The sequence below is a fragment of the Ranitomeya variabilis genome, chromosome 6, assembly GCF_051348905.1.
Source record: "Ranitomeya variabilis isolate aRanVar5 chromosome 6, aRanVar5.hap1, whole genome shotgun sequence".
NCBI lineage: Eukaryota > Metazoa > Chordata > Amphibia > Anura > Dendrobatidae > Ranitomeya > Ranitomeya variabilis.
The window spans coordinates 335,797,360-335,817,061 of record NC_135237.1 but is presented as its reverse complement, the minus strand read 5'-3'; the positions used below and the strand labels follow the sequence as shown (position 1 = coordinate 335,817,061).

Below are 19,702 nucleotides of genomic sequence, written 5' to 3'. Positions count from 1 at the left end.
GCTGTTGTCATCCAGGTTTCTATAGTAAACACTTTGATGAATTGGGGCCTATGTTTTGTAAAATAGGTGGAAAGCAGTAGGTAATTATTTGCTCTTATGGGCAATTTGTTAATATATTTACATGGTGTTCTGGCACTGCTTTATACTAAACAACATAAAAGATGTCTACACATAAAATATGGCACACAAAACACGCATTTATCAGTGCATAAGTTATAAAGAAAAAGTATTTTAATTATTTTAGAATATAAATAAAATATGCCCAAAAAACTGCAAAGTGAATGTTTGTTTATTTAACAGGCACCTGGACTTTCTTGTCACATACACCAACACTTTATTCTGTATATATCACCACTTGAAACACAAAGTTGAATCTGTGACTGTTGAACAAAGCACCTTACTAACAATGAGAAAAGTTCTGTAAAATCTCATCTTCGTGTTGAATAAACTAGGTTGTCTTCGTGCATCTCACGATTTAGGATGGAGGTGAATTTTGGTACAAATTGGTAGATGACACATTTGAGAACATCAGACGTATAGGCACCAGGATTGACTCTGTGGTTTCACCATCTTGTTGATTAATCTGCATGTCCATTAGCCTAATAGGTCATTTTTGCACAGATCCATCACATTTTTTTGCCACATAATAAAGAGAGAACTTGCACCTGGCCATTGTCCTGTTCTTTGTCAAACTTTTACTCAGAATGGCTTTCTCAGCCCCTGCTCATTCAGCATTGATGGAGCATTAATGCTACAGTCCCTAGCTTCACAGAATCCTGGAACCCCAGCAAAGCCTGGTCTCCCCTGCTGGCCTGGGGGACCACTGTCACCAGGAGGTCCTTCTGGTCCAGGTTGTCCATCCTTGGCAACTCCTGGGTATCCTGGATAACCTATAAAATTGAAATACAAATAGTTAAACTACAGGAACATTGCAGTCCATAATACGAATCAATGAGAATATACATATCTAGAGTGAGTGTTTTCTCAGTGTGTGAGCTATTTTACAGGATATGTCAAAATGACAGGAACTGGTGCTGAGGAACAAGTGATGAATGTTCCAAAGTCACTTTTTCCATTCCACCTTCTGGCCAACCTAAAATCTACAAAAGTGCTATTCCTACAGGTAAAATCAAGGAAAATTACACAGTAGTGCTGAACAACACCATAAATATATTTCATTTATTGTCATCAAGAATTCCAAAACTTCTGTGTGTTCAGCTTTATATTAGATCTATTTACTTAAGTGCTAGATATCAGGAATCTACAAATTGTATATCCCAATGTTTCCAAAAGATGGACAGAGGTAGGTATTCACATCAGAAAATATAGACTCATCATTATTTAAGGGGAGGTCTATTTTGGCGCCATTCATTATACAGCTCTGGCAAAAATTAAGAGACCACCACATGAAAACCCTGTCATGGGCAGCCCAATCTCCAGACCTGAACCCCATTGAAAACCTCTGGAATGTAATCAAGAGGATGATGGATAGTCACAAGTCATCAAACAAAGAAGACTGCTTAAATGTTTGCCCCAGAAGTAGTGTAAAAGACTGGTGGAAAGCATGCCAAGACGCATGAAAGCTGTGATTAAAAATCATGGTTATTCCACAAAATATTGATTTCTGAACTCTTCCTGAGTTAAAACATTAGTATTTCTAAATGATTATGAACTTGTTTTCTTTGCATTATTCGAGGTGTGAAAGCACTGCTTTGTTTTTTTTTATTTTGACCATTTTTCTTTTTCAGAAAAAAAAATACAAACATTTATTGCTTGGAAATTCGGAGACATGTTGTCAGAAGTTTATAGAATAAATGAAAAATTTACATTTTACTCAAAAATATACCTATAAAGAGAAAAATCACACAAACTGAACATTTTGCAGTGGTCTCTTAATTTTTGCCAGAGCTGTATTATGTATTATGCAATACTAACGTTTCCATATTTTGTGGTCATAAGTATGTCAGCAATAAGTTAAGTAAAAGTTATGTGTAATGCAAAATATACAATGAGCTTCCTGCATAAACAGTTTGCAGTCTGTTCTTACAAATATCTCTGAAGAACTTAGATAAATATAAAGCCTTTCATTCAAAGGAATATGCTGATGACATTCTCCAATTTCTATTTCTGCTAGATCAGTGATGGAAATGGAATTAAAGCTTTTGTAGATTTCATGATCGGCACACCTTTCAGGATAACCTTCAACAGACACACCGATTATAAAGACCCTCATCCACTGGTCACTATCTATGCTGTTTAGTAAAGATATTTCTTACGGTGGCCGATTGTAAGAGCAGCAGTAAAATAAAGATGTACCGGTGATCAGGGCCGGACTGGACATCTGGCAATTCTGGCAAATGCCAGAAGGGCCTGTCTGGTCATGGGCCTCCTTGTATGCTACGTTGTTAACAGAATTGGTGTTCTCAAGACACCCATACTGTTAAGAGTTGTGACGGAGCACACTTACCCCAGTGACTCCGTCACTTACCCCAGCAGGCCACGGAAATCATTAGAAATATTGGTCTTGTAGTAAATCTTCCTTTCCTCCATCCAGGGTAATATTAGCAATATATCCCCATCTGGTGCTTGGGGACGGGGACAACATAAGCCTGTGTGATTTCAAATGCCAGGGCTGAAATTCAGCTCCAGTCCGTACCTGCCGGTGATATCTGCCCAACCGATGCCAAGTATTCTTTAGCAACCATTAGGCCTACATAGGACTGCAAACTCATCCTGCATAGCCCCTTTTGACTGTTTCTCAGCTCATACCCCAAATATAGGCACTGTACTTAGTTTGAGAACAAAGTGGACTTGGTGGACCTTAGTTTGAACACAAAGGCCTGGATTCAGATGGCTGTATAAAAAATTGTCCCTTTTCATCCAGAAAAAAACAGATGATTTTTCATTTGCATACAATAGGTATGTCATCCGCATGACTGTTTTTAACATCTGCAGAACATATTTTTTACATCCCTTTTTATACATCAACAATTTAAAAAAAATGCAGAAGGCTGAATACGGATTTCTATATAATAATTTGTTAATCATGGATGTGGATCATCTGAGAAGTGATTTTACAAAGTAAAAGCGTCTACTTACTGTAACATACTTTTTTATGTCAGAGAAGGATTTAGTGTATGATTTTATAATTTTGTAATACATTCTATGACATTTTTCATATATTAAAACTTCATTTTTGCCAGTCTGTTTACCTCTTGGTCCTTGAACTCCGTCTGGGCCTGGTAGTCCTGTGCCTTGTTCTCCTCTCTGTCCTCTCTCACCCTTCTCACCTGAAATGTATAAGAATAATAAACATAAATATATATAAAAAACCCAAGTAACTGTCAACTAACAGAACAAGTTAATGTCACAAAACAACCTGTAGTTCTTTGCTATTGGAATTTTTCCCAAAATAGAATTTGGAATTATGTAATACACACAGATTACTTATGGGACCTAAGACAGTTGCTTTTCTCCCAGCAGAACAAAGGATCGATCAGGTTACATATAATCCAACAAGCTCACTCTTACCTTCCCTCATGTCTTCTATCAAGTCAAACTCTGGATGGTCACTCATACACATGACATTTTAAGTGGATGTGGCTAAAATTGTCATGATTTGTAGACATTTATCTAAAGAATATGGATGCCGTAAGTATTTACAATTTGGTTAACGTCATTACCTTACCTTGATCACCCTCCGCTCCTTTTTGCCCAGGAAGTCCAATGGGTCCTCTGGGGCCACGTTTCCCATTTACTCCAGAAGCACCAGGTTTTCCCTTTAAAAATTCATATTAATTATCGATTTATTTATTTTTGTAAATTGTTGTCAATTGATCACTGATATTTTTTTGAAATGTCAGAAATTTATTTTTGTACATTTTGAGTTGTTTGGTTATTATTCTCAGTCTAAGGCCACACGTTCAGTATTTGTTCAGTATTTGACCTCAGTATTTGTAGGCCAAAATCAGGAGTGGAATAATCAGAGGAAAAGTATAATAGAAACACGTCACCACTTCTGTATTTATCACCCACTCCTGGTTTTGACTTACAAATACTGATCAAATACTGAATGTCTGAATGTGGCCAACAGAAGAAAATAAATAATTGAAATGGGAAAATTTGTTTTTCAGTTAATTGCATAATAATTCTGCACATTAATAGTTGCCCAATAATTATGAACACACTTTCTCCTAAGAAAGACAGAACATCAATTTTACTTTCTTAAATATTCAGATTTTATTAACCTTTTGGATTGACCGACAGCACTGTAGTTGTTTAATAGCCAAATAATCAGCAAAAATACAAATTGCCTAATTGTGCACAGTGTATGTACAGATATATGTACATATATATAAAATATAGAGCTATATGTGTGCATGTGTGTACATATATATAAATATGTACAAACATATAGGTCTAACTATTTCATGAAGTCATTATAAACTGCAGTTTATTTGCTTGTTCTCACCTTCTTTCCAGCTTTCCCTGTAACTCCAGGTGGTCCTGGTGGTCCAATTATTGATGCACCTGCTGTTGGACAGCCACTAGCACACTTTCCTCTTATGCTGGCTGCATGCTTTAATGTTGATTCTATTACAACCTTGCGGCACAACTCATATACTAGATTATCTGGCATGTCGGGTCCCTTTTTGAATAAGTGAAGGAAGTCATTAAAAACCACCACTGACTGAGACAGAAGCAGTCAACATTAAAATGTTTCATTTACATTAGTTAAAGAAAAAAGACAGAAAGTATAATACTAAGGCGCATTTACAGCTTGGTATTTGACAAACAAGCATCCTCCATAAGACCACTGATTTTTCATCATCAATCCACTAATTTGTCAGCTGATTGGATCACTGTCAGCATTACATTCACCCCACGTAAACAGGGAATCTTCTGCCAACAACGTGCGTGATTTATCATGATCGTTCTGTCCCTATAGAGTTCATATTGGCCAGTGTGAGTAGGCCATTAGTCAAAGAATTATTGCTTTCGAGTAACTGAAGAAATGTATACAATTAAAGTATCTCCTACACTTAATCTGTAATATAATCGAGACCAATAAACTCTCCCTTTTTCTCATAAGCAAACAAATATTTTACAAATTTTAGCACAAGAATTAATAAAAACATAATTTTTACTAATTCAAAATAAAAGTAGGTTCAGGAGACAAGGATGAGAGATATTTTAAATTTTGTTACAAACTTCCACAGTGTATGATATGACCCAAGCATCCTTGTAATCTGTCCGGAGGGCTTCAGTAGATAATGATTGAGAAGCTCTAATCTACAATACGGTACTGTCTAACAAGACTGTCAAAATAATTTGCTTACATGTAGCCCGGGTAATCCAGTGGGACCTGGAGAGCCCTTTACTCCACGATCCCCAGTAGGTCCAGGATAGCCTCTAGGGCCAGGTGATCCAGGAGCACCTGTCCTGCCCAATTGACCTGCTGGCCCTGCACGACCTCGTTTTCCTTGCTGTAGAATCATGAAACATAAAGGGAACCTGTTATGTTGAAAATAGTATCTGATCTGTAGACAGTAAGTTATAGACTGATACATACTGATCAGAATGATATACATTTTTAGGAGATAAGTTAGTAGAATTTGCATTTTGTTTCATTGAACTCCCTGGTGTTTGTATGCCTATCAGTCCAGTGGGTGGTCATATTCAGTGATTGGCAGTCTTCTCTGTTTAAAAGTATTTAAAGGACATATATTTAATAGTTTGGCTTTGGAGCATGATGTCAATTGAACCACATGGTCCCTCTTTCAGGATATTGGAATGAATCAAAAGAGAATAAACTTAAAACAATATAGATCCTAGATATGTTGAACAGACTGGAGTACTATTTTCATGCAATAAAAAATATACCAGTAATAGTTATTGGTGTAATCAATTATAATGCAAGACAATAAGAACAATGAATAAAAAGAGGTTAACCAGAGATCCAAGGAAATGCAGATGTAGTCGGCTATACGATGTGAAGTAAATAACAGTTCATATGTTACTCATAATGTGGACAATGAAAAGGTCATAAAAGGTATATATTCACACAGTCAAAAGTGCAAATAGCGTAGTGCTAAAAGAATGCTTCAAAAATAATGGCAATGACAGATATGAAAAAAGTATATCAGGACAGATCTGTGAGGTGATAACTAATGAACCATTGTGGAGTATGGAATAACAACAATATATCACATGGATAGTTTGCCCATTGTAATAAAGTGCATATACAGAGCCTGGGGACAGTCCCCTAGTGATAGATAGATAGATAGATAGATAGATAGATAGATAGATAGATAGATAGATAGATAGATAGATAGATAGATAGATAGATATGGGATAGATAGATAGATAGATAGATAGATAGATAGATAGATAGATAGATAGATAGATGTAAAGCAACGACACAAAAAATAAATCATATGGACAGCTTAACCATGATGATAAAGTGCAAGTGCAAAGTCCAGGGAAAATCTATTAACATATGAACTGCTATTTCTCCACATTGTATAGCCATATACATCTGCATTTCCTCTGATCTTTTAGATCTTTCTTTGGTTACCTCTTTTTATTCCTTATTTTACTGTCTTGTATTATAATTGATTACACCAATAAAATATTATATTTTTCATTGCTTGAATATAGTACTCCAGTCTGTTGGACATATATAGGTTCTATAGTCTACTCTGTATGACTGTGCATGCAAAGGTAGATGTCATTTACTAGTAGGACCACCCCCTGGACTCATATACAGAAAACACCAGGGATTTCAATGAATCAAATGCAAGTTATATGGAATCTTCCCAACTAAACCTATTTCTCAATGTGCTCAGCTTCTCCTTCTCCATATCATGTTGTCCACAGATTGGCATGCATGTACAACGTGGTAAGGTCCCTGTAAGCTTTACTTATTTAGAAGCTGATAGCTAATGTTGCATGTACTGGACTATACTACTATAATAGCTATGTATATGTTGTGACAAAGTCACTGGAAAATTGCTGAAGGGGAGATACGTTTCACTGAGGCTATTAGCTTCAGTGATTTGAAACCCAGAAATTTGTTCCAGCATACCATGTCTTGAGAGGGGTTAATCGACAATTTTTTGGGGCTGGGTTTTTGTGGACAAACATAGAGCGGGTGGGTGGTTGACCACCTGATCTCCTCTCCAGGGTGTTGTCTGGGGTTTAAATAGACAGCCTTTTTATGCATTCAGTGTTCAGTGTGTTTGGAGAGGGTAACTCTACAAAAGTGATCCTGTTGGTGCTAAAATGAACTATGTGTTTTTGCTAACCCTGAGCGGGTGGATCCCCAGAGATGTATGGACTGTGACATACTATTTTGTTTTGCTTTCATGTTTTGCCTAAAGGGCCGTATTTATTTTTACTTCACCATTGTTTATGCTGCCTATACCTAATAAAAGAGTGAAGACCTAAAGAGACAGTGTTTCCGCTTCTACCTCTGTGTACCTGAGTGAGCTGATTTACCACAATGTGTACAATGAATTACCTTTATTTGGATTTTGTAAGACATAGTTATAGCAATTGCTGTTAAAGGGTTATTCCAGAAGATAATATTTATTACCTGTCCACTGAGTAAGTGAAAGATGTTATCCTCAGAAATACACTTGTAGGGATGGATTTAACTTATTTTGACAGTAACATTAATTAACTTACAAATCCCTTGTCTCCAGTGTCACCGGCATCCCCCTGTTAAAAAAAAAAAAAAAAAACATAAAAAGAGATTAATTCCTTTGAAATCCATACTGCTCTTAATGGCAACAAGTATGGTGTCGAATGTAAGCCCTGAGCTCCCAAATTCATAAGTGAGCACCTTACTCCTTCCTATGGAAGTAAAATCTAAAATTAAACTAAGCAAAAAAAAACAAATAGTGCTTCACTCTTTCTAGTCTAGACACACTTTTATCTTACATTTTTCATAAAATAAATGCCCGATCCTGAATGTTTTCATCATGAAAGGGGTCCAAGGGGTAACATTTCTCCTTATGGAGAGTGACATGCTTGTATATCTAAAGAGACAATTTGCATACATCATAAACAAGACTGCACTATCTGCCTTGTTACTCTATGTTCTAATACTTATAGTAGTTGGACATTTTTATATATGTAAATGAATGTATTTTGAGTAAAAAATTATTTCTGCAATTGGGTTTCATTCAAAATTTTGCAGCGTTTGGCTTTTAAAGTGAATCTGTCAGCAGGATTTCACACCCCAATCTATTTATATGTGCATGTAGCTCTTCAAAAGGCAAATCCTGCAATGCCTTCACATGGCCAGTATAAATATATCTTTATAAGGCCAGTAAAAAAAAAATTTCCCCAATGGAAGACAAAAAATTTAAGCTGGTCTTCAAATGTGATCGCACAGGGCATAGAATCACCATGGTGTACTAGTACATCCGTTTTCAGGAAAATCTTCCCAAAAGGGATTCACCAGTACGTTCAATGTCAGGAAGGGGCTAAACAAAATATGTCTGTAAGTAACTGGTTTATACACATGTACGAATGCCACATATATGCCAAGCAGAAGAGACATGCTTAGATCCTCAAAAGAAGAGTTTCCGCTAAATGTGTATGTCGCCTACACAGATAAAGGTGGATGATAGTATTGTTAAATTGCTCAGCGCTATATCAGTGGTCAATGGAATATTTTAACATACAGTACTCTTCAAATATATTTATGATCATATTGTATATGTCAATGTCACATCTGAAAAATACAAGTCTTGTTATGCATTTTGACAAATATCCCAAGTTTCCATTGGAAAAAGCCATTATAGTAGGACAGATATATCAGTTATGGTTAAACATGGCGCCTTATGGTGGAGTGATACCTATATTGTCATGTACCTTGGCTCCAGTCTTTCCCTTTGCACCTTGTCTTCCCTTTTCTCCCTACAAAAAAGAAAAATCAAAATGAGCCATGTACTTTAATAAATCATAGTTAAAAATTAGTATACTTTATTGATTGACTAATTATTTTATTAATTATATTAATACCCCAATATGATATTGTCACAATATATGTTTAAACAGGAATGTTACATAAGGGTTGTTCAACCAAAATAAATGCTGGACTTTCAGCACATGGATATATTCCATGATGGAGCAATTCCTTGGTGGCTCGGGGATATGGGACGTCTAAAGAGGAATTTACACTGCAAGATAATCGCGAACAAGAATTGTTAAAAACACTTGTTTCATGATTTTCTTGCCCTGTAAGCAGGCTGCCGATTACCTGGTGAATGAGCAAAACGTCTAGTAAAATGATCGTGTGTAGTAGAAAGGATCATCGTTATTGGCAATACATTGTTCTGTGTAAATAAGACTCGAATGGCGATAACTATAGCAGCCTATGTACACTGAGCAATCTAGTACAGATTCATCGACAGATTACCAATTTTGCCGACAGACACTGGCTGTGCTGAACAGTCGGCATCTGCCACTAACAGCAGCGAGTGGAGCTAAGCAGCACCCGCTACTGTTATCTCTTAAAAGCTGCCGTCAATCTCTACAAATCCATTGTCCTCCTGCAATTCAATTGCAGGGTGCCGGTGGGTTGCCATCACAGCTGGTGGTCTACTGTAGACCCTAATGCATGGTATTACACACCTCTGTGAAGACCAGCCTGTGGCTGGTGTTCATAGGAGAATGAGATTTTTACTATATTTGCCCCTTTTACATGTAAAGCGCCATGGAATAAATGGGGCTATAAAAATGTATACTAATAATAAAAATAATAAAAATAGTATATACTGCAATACTGTGCTATTACATAATACAGTATAAGCAATCTAACGATGACAAAAATAACAGTCAAAAAAAATTTAAAACAAATATTAAAAAAGATAAGAATTTGAGTCCAGCTCCTTTTTCCTTTTTTAAAAAAGTAAGAGATAATAAAATTTATAAAAAAATAAACAGATGTGGTATCATCTTGTCTGTAAATACTGATCTATAAAAATATAAAATTAGTTAAACTGATTGGAAAATGCCATCAAACCAAAAATAAAAATGCCAGAATTGCGACTTTTTTGGTCTCCACAACACGACAAAATATGCAATAAAGCGCAATCAATATGTCATATCTAACCTAAAATGGTATCAATAAAATCATCAGTTCGCCAATCAAAAAATGAACTGTCCACCCAGCTAAATCACCAAAAAGGTAAAAAGGTTATGGGTTTTTGCAACAGAAGCTAACTTTGTTTGTTTTTCCTTTAATGTCTTAAATTGTTTGCACCCCATAAATACAGGGCCGGCCTTTGCCCTGTGCGACCTGTGCGGCCGCACAGGGCGCCAAGCAGTGGCGTAGGAAGGGGGGCGCAATGCGGGGGGCGGCACAATGCGGGGGGCGGGTCGCCGGCGGCGCAGAATTTACCTGTTCGCATGTCGGCTTCAGAAAAATGGCCGCCGCGATCTCCATCTGCGCATGCGCGGCATCCCGCGGCCATTTTCCTGAAGCCCCAGGCAGCAGAGCACTCCACCTGCGCACGCGCGGCCTCAGGAAGATGGCCGCCCCCACCGATAACCAGACAGAGCAGGATCGCGGTCAGGTAAGCAGAACTTGTTTTTTTTTTTTTTTTTTATTGAGAGCGGCGATCGGGGGGGGGGGGCCCAGGGCAGAAAGCTGGACACAGGGGGGCAGAAAGCTGGACACTGGGGGGCAGAAAGCTGGACACTGGGGGGCAGAAAGCTGGACACAGGGGGGCAGAAAGCTGGACACAGGGGGGCAGAAAGCTGGACACTGGGGCAGAACGCTGGACACGGGGGGGGCAGAAAGCTGGACACTGGGGGGCAGAAAGCTGGACACAGGGGGGCAGAAAGGACATTGGGGCAGAACGCTGGACACGGGGGGCAGAGCGCTGGACACTGGGGCAGAACGCTGGACACTGGGGCAGAATGCTGGACACTGGGGCAGAAAGCTGGACACTGGGGCAGAAAGCTGGACACTGGGGCAGAAAGCTGGACACTGGGGGGCAGAAAGCTGGACACAGGGGGGCAGAAAGCTGGACACAGGGGGGGCAGAAAGCTGGACACTGGGGGGCAGAAAGCTGGACACTGGGGGGCAGAAAGCTGGACACAGGGGGGCAGAAAGCTGGACACAGGGGGGGCAGAAAGCTGGACACAGGGGGGGCAGAAAGCTGGACACAGGGGGGCAGAAAGCTGGACACTGGGGCAGAACGCTGGACACAGGGGGGGGCAGAAAGCTGGACACTGGGGGGCAGAAAGCTGGACACAGGGGGGCAGAAAGCTGGACACTGGGGCAGAACGCTGGACACAGGGGGGGGCAGAAAGCTGGACACTGAGGGGCAGAAAGCTGGACACAGGGGGGCAGAAAGGACATTGGGGCAGAACGCTGGACACGGGGGGCAGAACGCTGGACACTGGGGCAGAACGCTGGACACTGGGGCAGAACGCTGGACACTGGGGCAGAAAGCTGGACACTGGGGCAGAAAGCTGGACACTGGGGGGCAGAAAGCTGGACACAGGGGGGCAGAAAGCTGGACACAGGGGGGGCAGAAAGCTGGACACTGGGGGGCAGAAAGCTGGACACTGGGGGGCAGAAAGCTGGACACAGGGGGGCAGAAAGCTGGACACTGGGGGGCAGAAAACTGGACACAGGGGGGCAGAAAGCTGGACACTGGGGCAGAACGCTGGACACTGGGGCAGAACGCTGGACACAGGGGGGGGCAGAAAGCTGGACACTGGGGGGCAGAAAGCTGGACACAGGGGGGGGCAGAAAGCTGGACACTGGGGGGCAGAAAGCTGGACACTGGGGCAGAACGCTGGACACAGGGGGGGCAGAAAGCTGGACACTGGGGGGCAGAAAGCTGGACACTGGGGGGCAGAAAGCTGGACACTGGGGGGCAGAAAGCTGGACACTGGGGCAGAACGCTGGACACAGGGGGGGGCAGAAAGCTGGACACTGGGGGGCAGAAAGCTGGACACATGGGGGGGCAGAAAGCTGGACACAGGGGGGCAGAAAGGACATTGGGGCAGAACGCTGCACACGAGGGCAGAACGCTGGACACGGGGGGCAGAACACTGGACACTGGGGCAGAACGCTGGACACGGGGGCAGAACGCTGGACACTGGGGCAGAACGCTGGACACTGGGGCAGAACGCTGGACACTGGGGCAGAACGCTGGACACTGATGCAGAACGCTGGACACTGGGGCAGAACGCTGGACACGGGGGCAGAACGCTGGACACAGGGGCAGAACGCTGGACACTGGGGCAGAACGCTGGACACTGGGGCAGAACGCTGGACACTGGGGCAGAACGCTGGACACTGGGGCAGAACGCTGGACACTGATGCAGAACGCTGGACACTGGGGCAGAACGCTGGACACGGGGGCAGAACGCTGGACACAGGGGCAGAACGCTGGACACTGGGGCAGAACGCTGGACACTGGGGCAGAACGCTGGACACGGGGGCAGAACGCTGGACACTGGGGCAGAACGCTGGACACGGGGGCAGAACGCTGGACACGGGGGCAGAACGCTGGACACTGGGGCAGAAAGCTGGACACTGGGGCAGAAAGCTGGACACTGGGGCAGAAAGCTGGACACTGGGGCAGAAAGCTGGACACAGGGGGCAGAAAGCTGGACACAGGGGCAGAAAGCTGGACACTGGTGCAGAATGCTGGACACTGGTGCAGAATGCTGGACACTGGTGCAGAATGCTGGACACGGGCAGAATGCTTGACACAGGGGCAGAATGGAGACACGGGGCAGGATGACAGACATGGCGTCATGACTGGAGACACTGGAGGCAGGATTGGAGACAGATGGGGCAGGATGGATACGATGGAGACAGATGGGGCAGGATGGGAAGATCATATGGGGCAGGATAGATACTCATTAGGGCAGGATGGGAGAATATATGGCTGACGCCAGGAATGAGACACACGGGGGCCAGGATGGCGAATATTATTACCATAGGGGCTAATTAAGGGATATTATTACTGCAGTGATGTATTTATTTTATTTTTTGAGTATACTGTTTTAAATGGAGGGGCGGTCCTATTACTGTGTAGAGTGACACTATGTCGCCTTCTTCATGTGGTGTAATGTAGAAGTTGGGAAAATTAAGTAATGTGTTCTGCAAGTGGAACTCGAGATAACTGTGTTATTTCCTGCAGAGACGAGTCCTGGCTGGATGAAGTGATGGCGGTCTGTGCGGGATGAAAGATGAAGGACTTCACCTAGAGATGTCACTGGTGAGTCAGTGTGTTACCTATACACTGACACTATACACTGTATACTATATACTGAGGTCCTGTGTATGTCACCGGTGATCACTGTATTACCTATACACAGACGCTGCATACTAAGTACAGATCTCCTGTGTATAATGGCACTTATGGTGATAGTATTGTGCTTTTTTTTATTATTGATCAGTATTGTAGTATTCAGTCACTATGTGGTGGTAATATGTGGTCTGGTCATGATGTTGTGGTATTCGTTCCTTGTATTTGATATTATTCGATCACTGTGGTGGTAATATGTCATCTGGTCATGGTGTGGCGGTGTTTGGCCTTGCAGGCCGCCGCTCTGCACTCTGATTGGCTGTCAGCCCATATGGCTTTGGACCAAGCGTCATTTTTTCCTTTTGGTCCGCTTTAAAGCACTTTATAATTCCCGTTATTGCAATATTAGTGTTTCTTCAAGTGTTTTGCAGGGAAACACAAGTTTTCTAAGTAAACGTGTTGTTGTGAATATTAAAGAGTTATTGTTTTCTTTCAAAGTTTGGAGGGGGGGGGGGCGCCGTCCTGCAGTCTCGCACAGGGCGCCTTTTGGGCTAAGTCCGGCCCTGCATAAATATATATATATATATATATATATATATATATATATATATATACACTCACCGGCCACTTTATTAGGTACACCATGCTAGTAACGGGTTGGACCCCCTTTTGCCTTCAGAACTGCCTCAATTCTTCGTGGCATAGATTCAACAAGGTGCTGGAAGCATTCCTCAGAGATTTTGGTCCATATTGACATGATGGCATCACACAGTTGCCGCAGATTTGTCGGCTGCACATCCCAAAGATGCTCCATACAAGGCAGGATGGATCCATGCTTTCATGTTGTTTACGCCAAATTCTGACCCTACCATCCGAATGTCGCAGCAGAAATCGAGACTCATCAGACCAAGCAACGTTTTTCCAATCTTCTACTGTCCAATTTCGATGAGCTTGTACAAATTGTAGCCTCAGTTTCCTGTTCTTAGCTGAAAGGAGTGGTACCCGGTGTGGTCTTCTGCTGCTGTAGCCCATCTGTCTCAAAGTTCGACGCACTGTGCGTTCAGAGATGCTCTTAGGCCTACCTTGGTTGTAACGGGTGGCGATTTGAGTCACTGTTGCCTTTCTATCAGCTCGAACCAGTCTGCCCATTCTCCTCTGACCTCTGGCATCAACAAGGCATTTCCGCCCACAGAACTGCCGCTCACTGGATTTTTTTTCTTTTTCGGACCATTCTCTGTAAACCCTAGAGATGGTTGTGCGTGAAAATCCCAGTAGATCAGCAGTTTCTGAAATACTCAGACCAGCCCTTCTGGCACCAACAACCATGCCATGTTCAAAGGCACTCAAATCACCTTTCTTCCCCATACTAATGCTTGGTTTGAACTGCAGGAGATTGTCTTGACCATGTCTACATGCCTAAATGCACTGAGTTGCCGCCATGTGATTGGCTGATTAGAAATTAAGTGTTAACAAGAAGTTGGACAGGTGTACCTAATAAAGTGGCCGGTGAGTGTATATATATATATATACCATGTATGTTTCATATTGCCATAATAGTAGTGACTTGGACCTGTAGTGAGCTGGAAATATTGCTGGGTAATTTTTGGCATAAAGTGAACGCCATAAAAACAAAACCCAAAAAATAATTGCTGAATTGTTTTTTTTCTGCACTTTTACTGCATAAAAAAAAAAAATTATGGGGAGGAAAAAAGCACAAAACTGGAAAATCGCCATAACAGGAAGGGGTTAAACTTTCTAATTTTTATTCTTTATTCGAGTTATGAATTGTAACTATTTTAATAGGTATAATCAGCCTGGAAAATAATTGCTCTATAAGATAAATAATTAAAAAAAACCAAAGGCTGAAAGAATACAAATTGTAATGTTTTCATTGTTGCACATCTTAGATTTGTTTCTTACGTAAAAGCTGTACAATTATTGCAGTTTTCTGTCGGTGAACCCTGCAGGATGATAATATCTCATCTGTTCCATGCGGACTTATACATGCTACATGGGGAGTAAAGATAGATCAGATCCCTTACATTATACATTGTCATGTGTGATTACATAATGTACATTGTAGATCTAGTCTTCGAAGTCACCTTCGTAATTGATTGTGTAAAAGTGTCTATGGCACAGGCAGATTCGGAGGCTTCAACTTTCAAGCTTCTGGGAAACAGATGCTAGTAATAAGTTGACTACACGATAGTGTAAGCAGGAGCCCACTGCCAATGTTGTTGGACGTAGAAGTGACATACCATCTGGGCTGCCCTCCATGATCCCGGGCCAATCTTTACTCTAAGAAGCTAGGTTGCCTTCCAGAACAGTAGAGAGAGCCATCTGTGTATATTTCCACTCAATGCTCTTTTTGTGTAAATGTTTTGCTATAATAAATCCAATGTATCTACATTTATTTGGCACTAATAACTAGAATAAAAATGGAACAATTCCCAGGATCCGTAAAACATATTTCATAAAAATCAATTAAAGTAAACAAAACATGAACAAAGAATAAAAAACTCCATAAAATATGTTATTTATTATTTTTAGAAATTCAGACGCCTAGTAGAGCGGTTTTAGACACCTAGGTTCCCATGCTGGCAGTAGGCTGCTTGCTAATCCATCTGGACAAGATTACATGTATCCAGCAAAGAACTGACCAAAACAAAGCTATAAAAAGTAGAACACAGTACATAGATTGGAGAGGGTGCAATAGCTAAAATAAAAATAGCACTCATATTCCCCCTCCACTGGAGCTGGTTCACATCATCACATATTTTAAAGGGAACCTAACAACTGATATATGCTGCCCAAATTGTCATATAACTTCAGACTAGTGATGAGCGAATATACTCGTTACTCGAGCACGCTCGGGGGTCCTCTGAGTATTTTTTAGTGCTCGGAGATTTCGTTTTCATCGCCGCAGCTGAATGATTTACATCTGTTAGCCCGCATAAGTACATGTGGGGGTTGCCTGGTTGCTAGGGAATCCCCACATGTAATAATGCAATCAAGCTGGCTAAGAGATGTAAATCATTCATCTGAGGTGAGGAAAACTAAATCTCCGAGCACTAAAAAATACTCGGAGGTCAGCCGAGTGTGCTCGGGAAATCTCGAGTAATGAGTATATTCGCTCATCACTACTTTAGACACTTATCGCGTCTTCTCTGACACTTTGGGGGTTCAGAAAAAACATACAATTAGAGGTCAGCCAAGAACCATGCCACACAGGTGACTAGTCCAAGAGGCCAGTCCATGATGGCTTCTCCCTGCTGTGTGTGTAGATAGAGAAGATATGTTACTCAGGGGAACGAGTAATCACCAAAACATAAATACATATAGGGTATAAATTAGGTATAACCAAAAAGAGCACACAAAAAAAACCCTTAAAATATAACTTTTAATATTTAGAGTAAAAATTACCCATATAAAAGGGTCAGGAGACAGTAATACCTTAATCTACCTTAACATTAATAAGAGAGGATAGAGACTAGAATAGTGGGGGGGGGGTGATCTTTCCCTTACTCACCCTACCTCTCAGCGGAGGTTGGCACCCTAAGTTCGACATGGCGCCCCCACTCATCGGTGGCTCTCCCTTGTGACCCGACAGGAACTTAACAAATGAAACTACCACCACACCAAAACCTTATCTAAAGTGCAATAGTGCTTATAAGGTGCAATATAAAAGCTGTTGAAATAATATGTGGATCAGTTTTTCCACAAAAGAGGGTCTAAGAGATCTTTACCCTTCTAAATGTATAATATATGGGAGGTGCAGTAGGTGTCTAATAACAAAGACAAGATAATCTTTAAGTATTTGCGATGTTCAGCAACAATGCTCTTGCCTATAATAACAAGACATATATGACACCCAAGGTATACCCAAACACCTTAATTATATACACGAAAAATGGTATTTAGGGAAATGTATTAAAGCGCAAGCAGAGTAATATGGCATTCAAACAAATAATGCCGTATACCAATGCATCAGCAAAATAACATTACGCTGCCATACACATGCACCTCCAGCATTTCATACAGACATTAATGGCAATTTAACATCTTAAAAATGGTCAAGAAAGATTAGGATGTACTCATCCATATACTGCCGCCTATCCCGACGCGTTTCCCCCTAGGACAATACGCCAGGGTTCATCAGGGGAAGGAGTGGGGCTTCTCACAGTCCGAGGCAGCTATAATAAGCCGCGTCTCGGAATGACCGCTCACAATGATGAACCCTGGAGTATTGTCCTAGGGGGAAACGCGTACATCCTATTCTTTCTTGACCATTTTTAAGATGTTATATTGCCATTAATGTCTGTATGAAATGCTGGAGGTGCATGTGTATGGCAGCGTAATGTTATTTTGCTGATGCATTGGTATACGGCATTATTTGTTTGAATGCCATATTACTCTGCTTGCGCTTTAATACATTTCCCTAAATACCATTTTTCGTGTATATAATTAAGGTGTTTGGGTATACCTTGGGTGTCATATATGTCTTGTTATTATAGGCAACAGCATTGTTGCTGAACATCGCAAATACTTAAAGATTATCTTGTCTTTGTTATTAGACACCTACTGCACCTCCCATATATTATACATTTAGAATGGTAAAGATCTCTTAGACCCTCTTTTGTGGAAAAACTGATCCACATATTATTTCAACAGCTTTTATATTGCACCTTATAAGCACTATTGCACTTTAGATAAGGTTTTGGTGTGGTGGTAGTTTCATTTGTTAAGTTCCTGTCGGGTCACAAGGGAGAGCCACCGATGAGTGGGGGCGCCATGTCGAACTTAGGGTGCCAACCTCCGCTGTGAGGTAGGGTGAGTAAGGGAAAGATCACCCCCCCCACCACCACCACCATTTTAGTTTCTATCCTTTCTTATTAATGTTAAGGTAGATTAAGGTATTACTGTCTCCTGACCCTTTTATATGGGTAATTTTTACTCTAAATATTAAAAGTTATATTTTAAGGCGGTTTTTTTCTGCTCTTTTTGGTTATACCTTACTCAGAGAGACGAGTCAGGGAGAAGCCTTTGAGGACCTAATACTTGGTCTAGTCACCCAAGTGGCTTAGTTCCCGGAAGATTTTTAAATCTATGTATTCTCCGAAACGCTGCTTAGTTTCAGAGCAAGACCCTACCTGGTAGAAATAATAGTCATTGTCTGATACATGCTGCCAGGGATTCGAGCAGCATGTATTAGCTGTTAGAGTCCCTTTAATATTCCCATTGAATACTTTCTACCTTTTTGTGAATGCCAGCTTTCATCAAGAGTCTGATTATTTGGCACAGTTTGTCAGTAGCCAATGCAGCAGCAGCAGAAAATGTACTCCAGTCATATATAAGTGTACATTTCTGCTAACATTTCTAGAAGTTTTACACTTTACAAAAGGTTGTCAGAACAAAGGATGAGTTTTATTCCATGGATCAGGATCAAGATGGTGGATTGATACTTAAATGCAACAAAAGATGCAGATTTTTTACGTAACTGCAACATGTTCCATGTCTAATTATCGAGTGCGTTAGGCAAAGACTTTCCCTGGTTAGCACTTTGGAGGTCACTTAGTGGGTGCAGCTGCATTGCAGTCACTAACTGGGGAAACGGATATAGTAACATATGTCATGCAGTATTTAAATATATGTTTGGAAAATAGGACATATAAGAAAGCTGATACCTGTATGCCGTCATCTCCAACATCCCCCTTTGAGCCCTGTATAGAAAGAGAGGAAGAATCATGATACATGGTATGTAAAATCTCAAATTAATGAACCACTTACAACCAAGGTTCATCCAAGACAGTATACATGACTGGTATTCTGAAAAGGTATTTACCTTAGGACCTTTGAGTCCCTGTGGTCCTGGTTTCCCAGGGATCCCACCATCCCCTCTGGTGCCCCTTGCACCCTAAAGAGACAATAAAAGGTAATAATACAATGCAATTTAGTAACAATTATGTATAAACTGTAAAAACAACTTAGAATGTTATCATACTAATGTTTTGTAATACCAAGTGATCTTCTTTTATTTTTGCGCTTTTTTTGTATAGGTAGCGGATTGCATTTGTATTTTCAATGCAGTAGTTTGCACATTTCCTAATTGGTTTGTACTGTATATAGATTTACACACCATTTTATAGATTAATAACTAGAAGAATGAGTGGACCGTTGAATAAAACCATCTTTTACACTTACACATATAAATTATTTCTACAGTTCAACTGTTTTGAAAATTTATAGGTTTTCAAATCTAAAAGTAAAGATGATCAAAAAGGTTTCCAGGACCCTGGTCCAGCATCCACGTCAATAGTGTGTAAATCCAGAGAGGAGCACTGGGAACATCCGCCTTCTTGCTGGCACTTACGGCACCTCTTATTGGCCGGTGTAACGCCATGTGTGTATAGCAC

At 41.0% G+C, this 19,702-nt stretch overlaps 1 protein-coding gene across 1 annotated transcript in view; it reads right to left on the bottom strand.

Annotated features, from left to right (window-relative positions):
- Positions 1-297: 297 nt before the first annotated feature.
- The window catches only part of LOC143783272 (uncharacterized), a 98,941-nt gene continuing 79,536 nt past the window's right edge, over positions 298-19,702 (bottom strand). The window contains exons 20-28 of the mRNA XM_077271684.1: positions 19,132-19,203; positions 18,974-19,009; positions 8,884-8,928; positions 7,690-7,722; positions 5,340-5,486; positions 4,472-4,648; positions 3,689-3,779; positions 3,213-3,290; positions 298-890 (exon numbers count right to left, since the gene is read on the bottom strand). Of these exons, the coding sequence (XP_077127799.1) occupies positions 700-890; positions 3,213-3,290; positions 3,689-3,779; positions 4,472-4,648; positions 5,340-5,486; positions 7,690-7,722; positions 8,884-8,928; positions 18,974-19,009; positions 19,132-19,203 (870 nt within the window). The 3' untranslated portion in view covers positions 298-699. The remainder of the gene's footprint in view (positions 891-3,212; positions 3,291-3,688; positions 3,780-4,471; positions 4,649-5,339; positions 5,487-7,689; positions 7,723-8,883; positions 8,929-18,973; positions 19,010-19,131; positions 19,204-19,702) is intronic.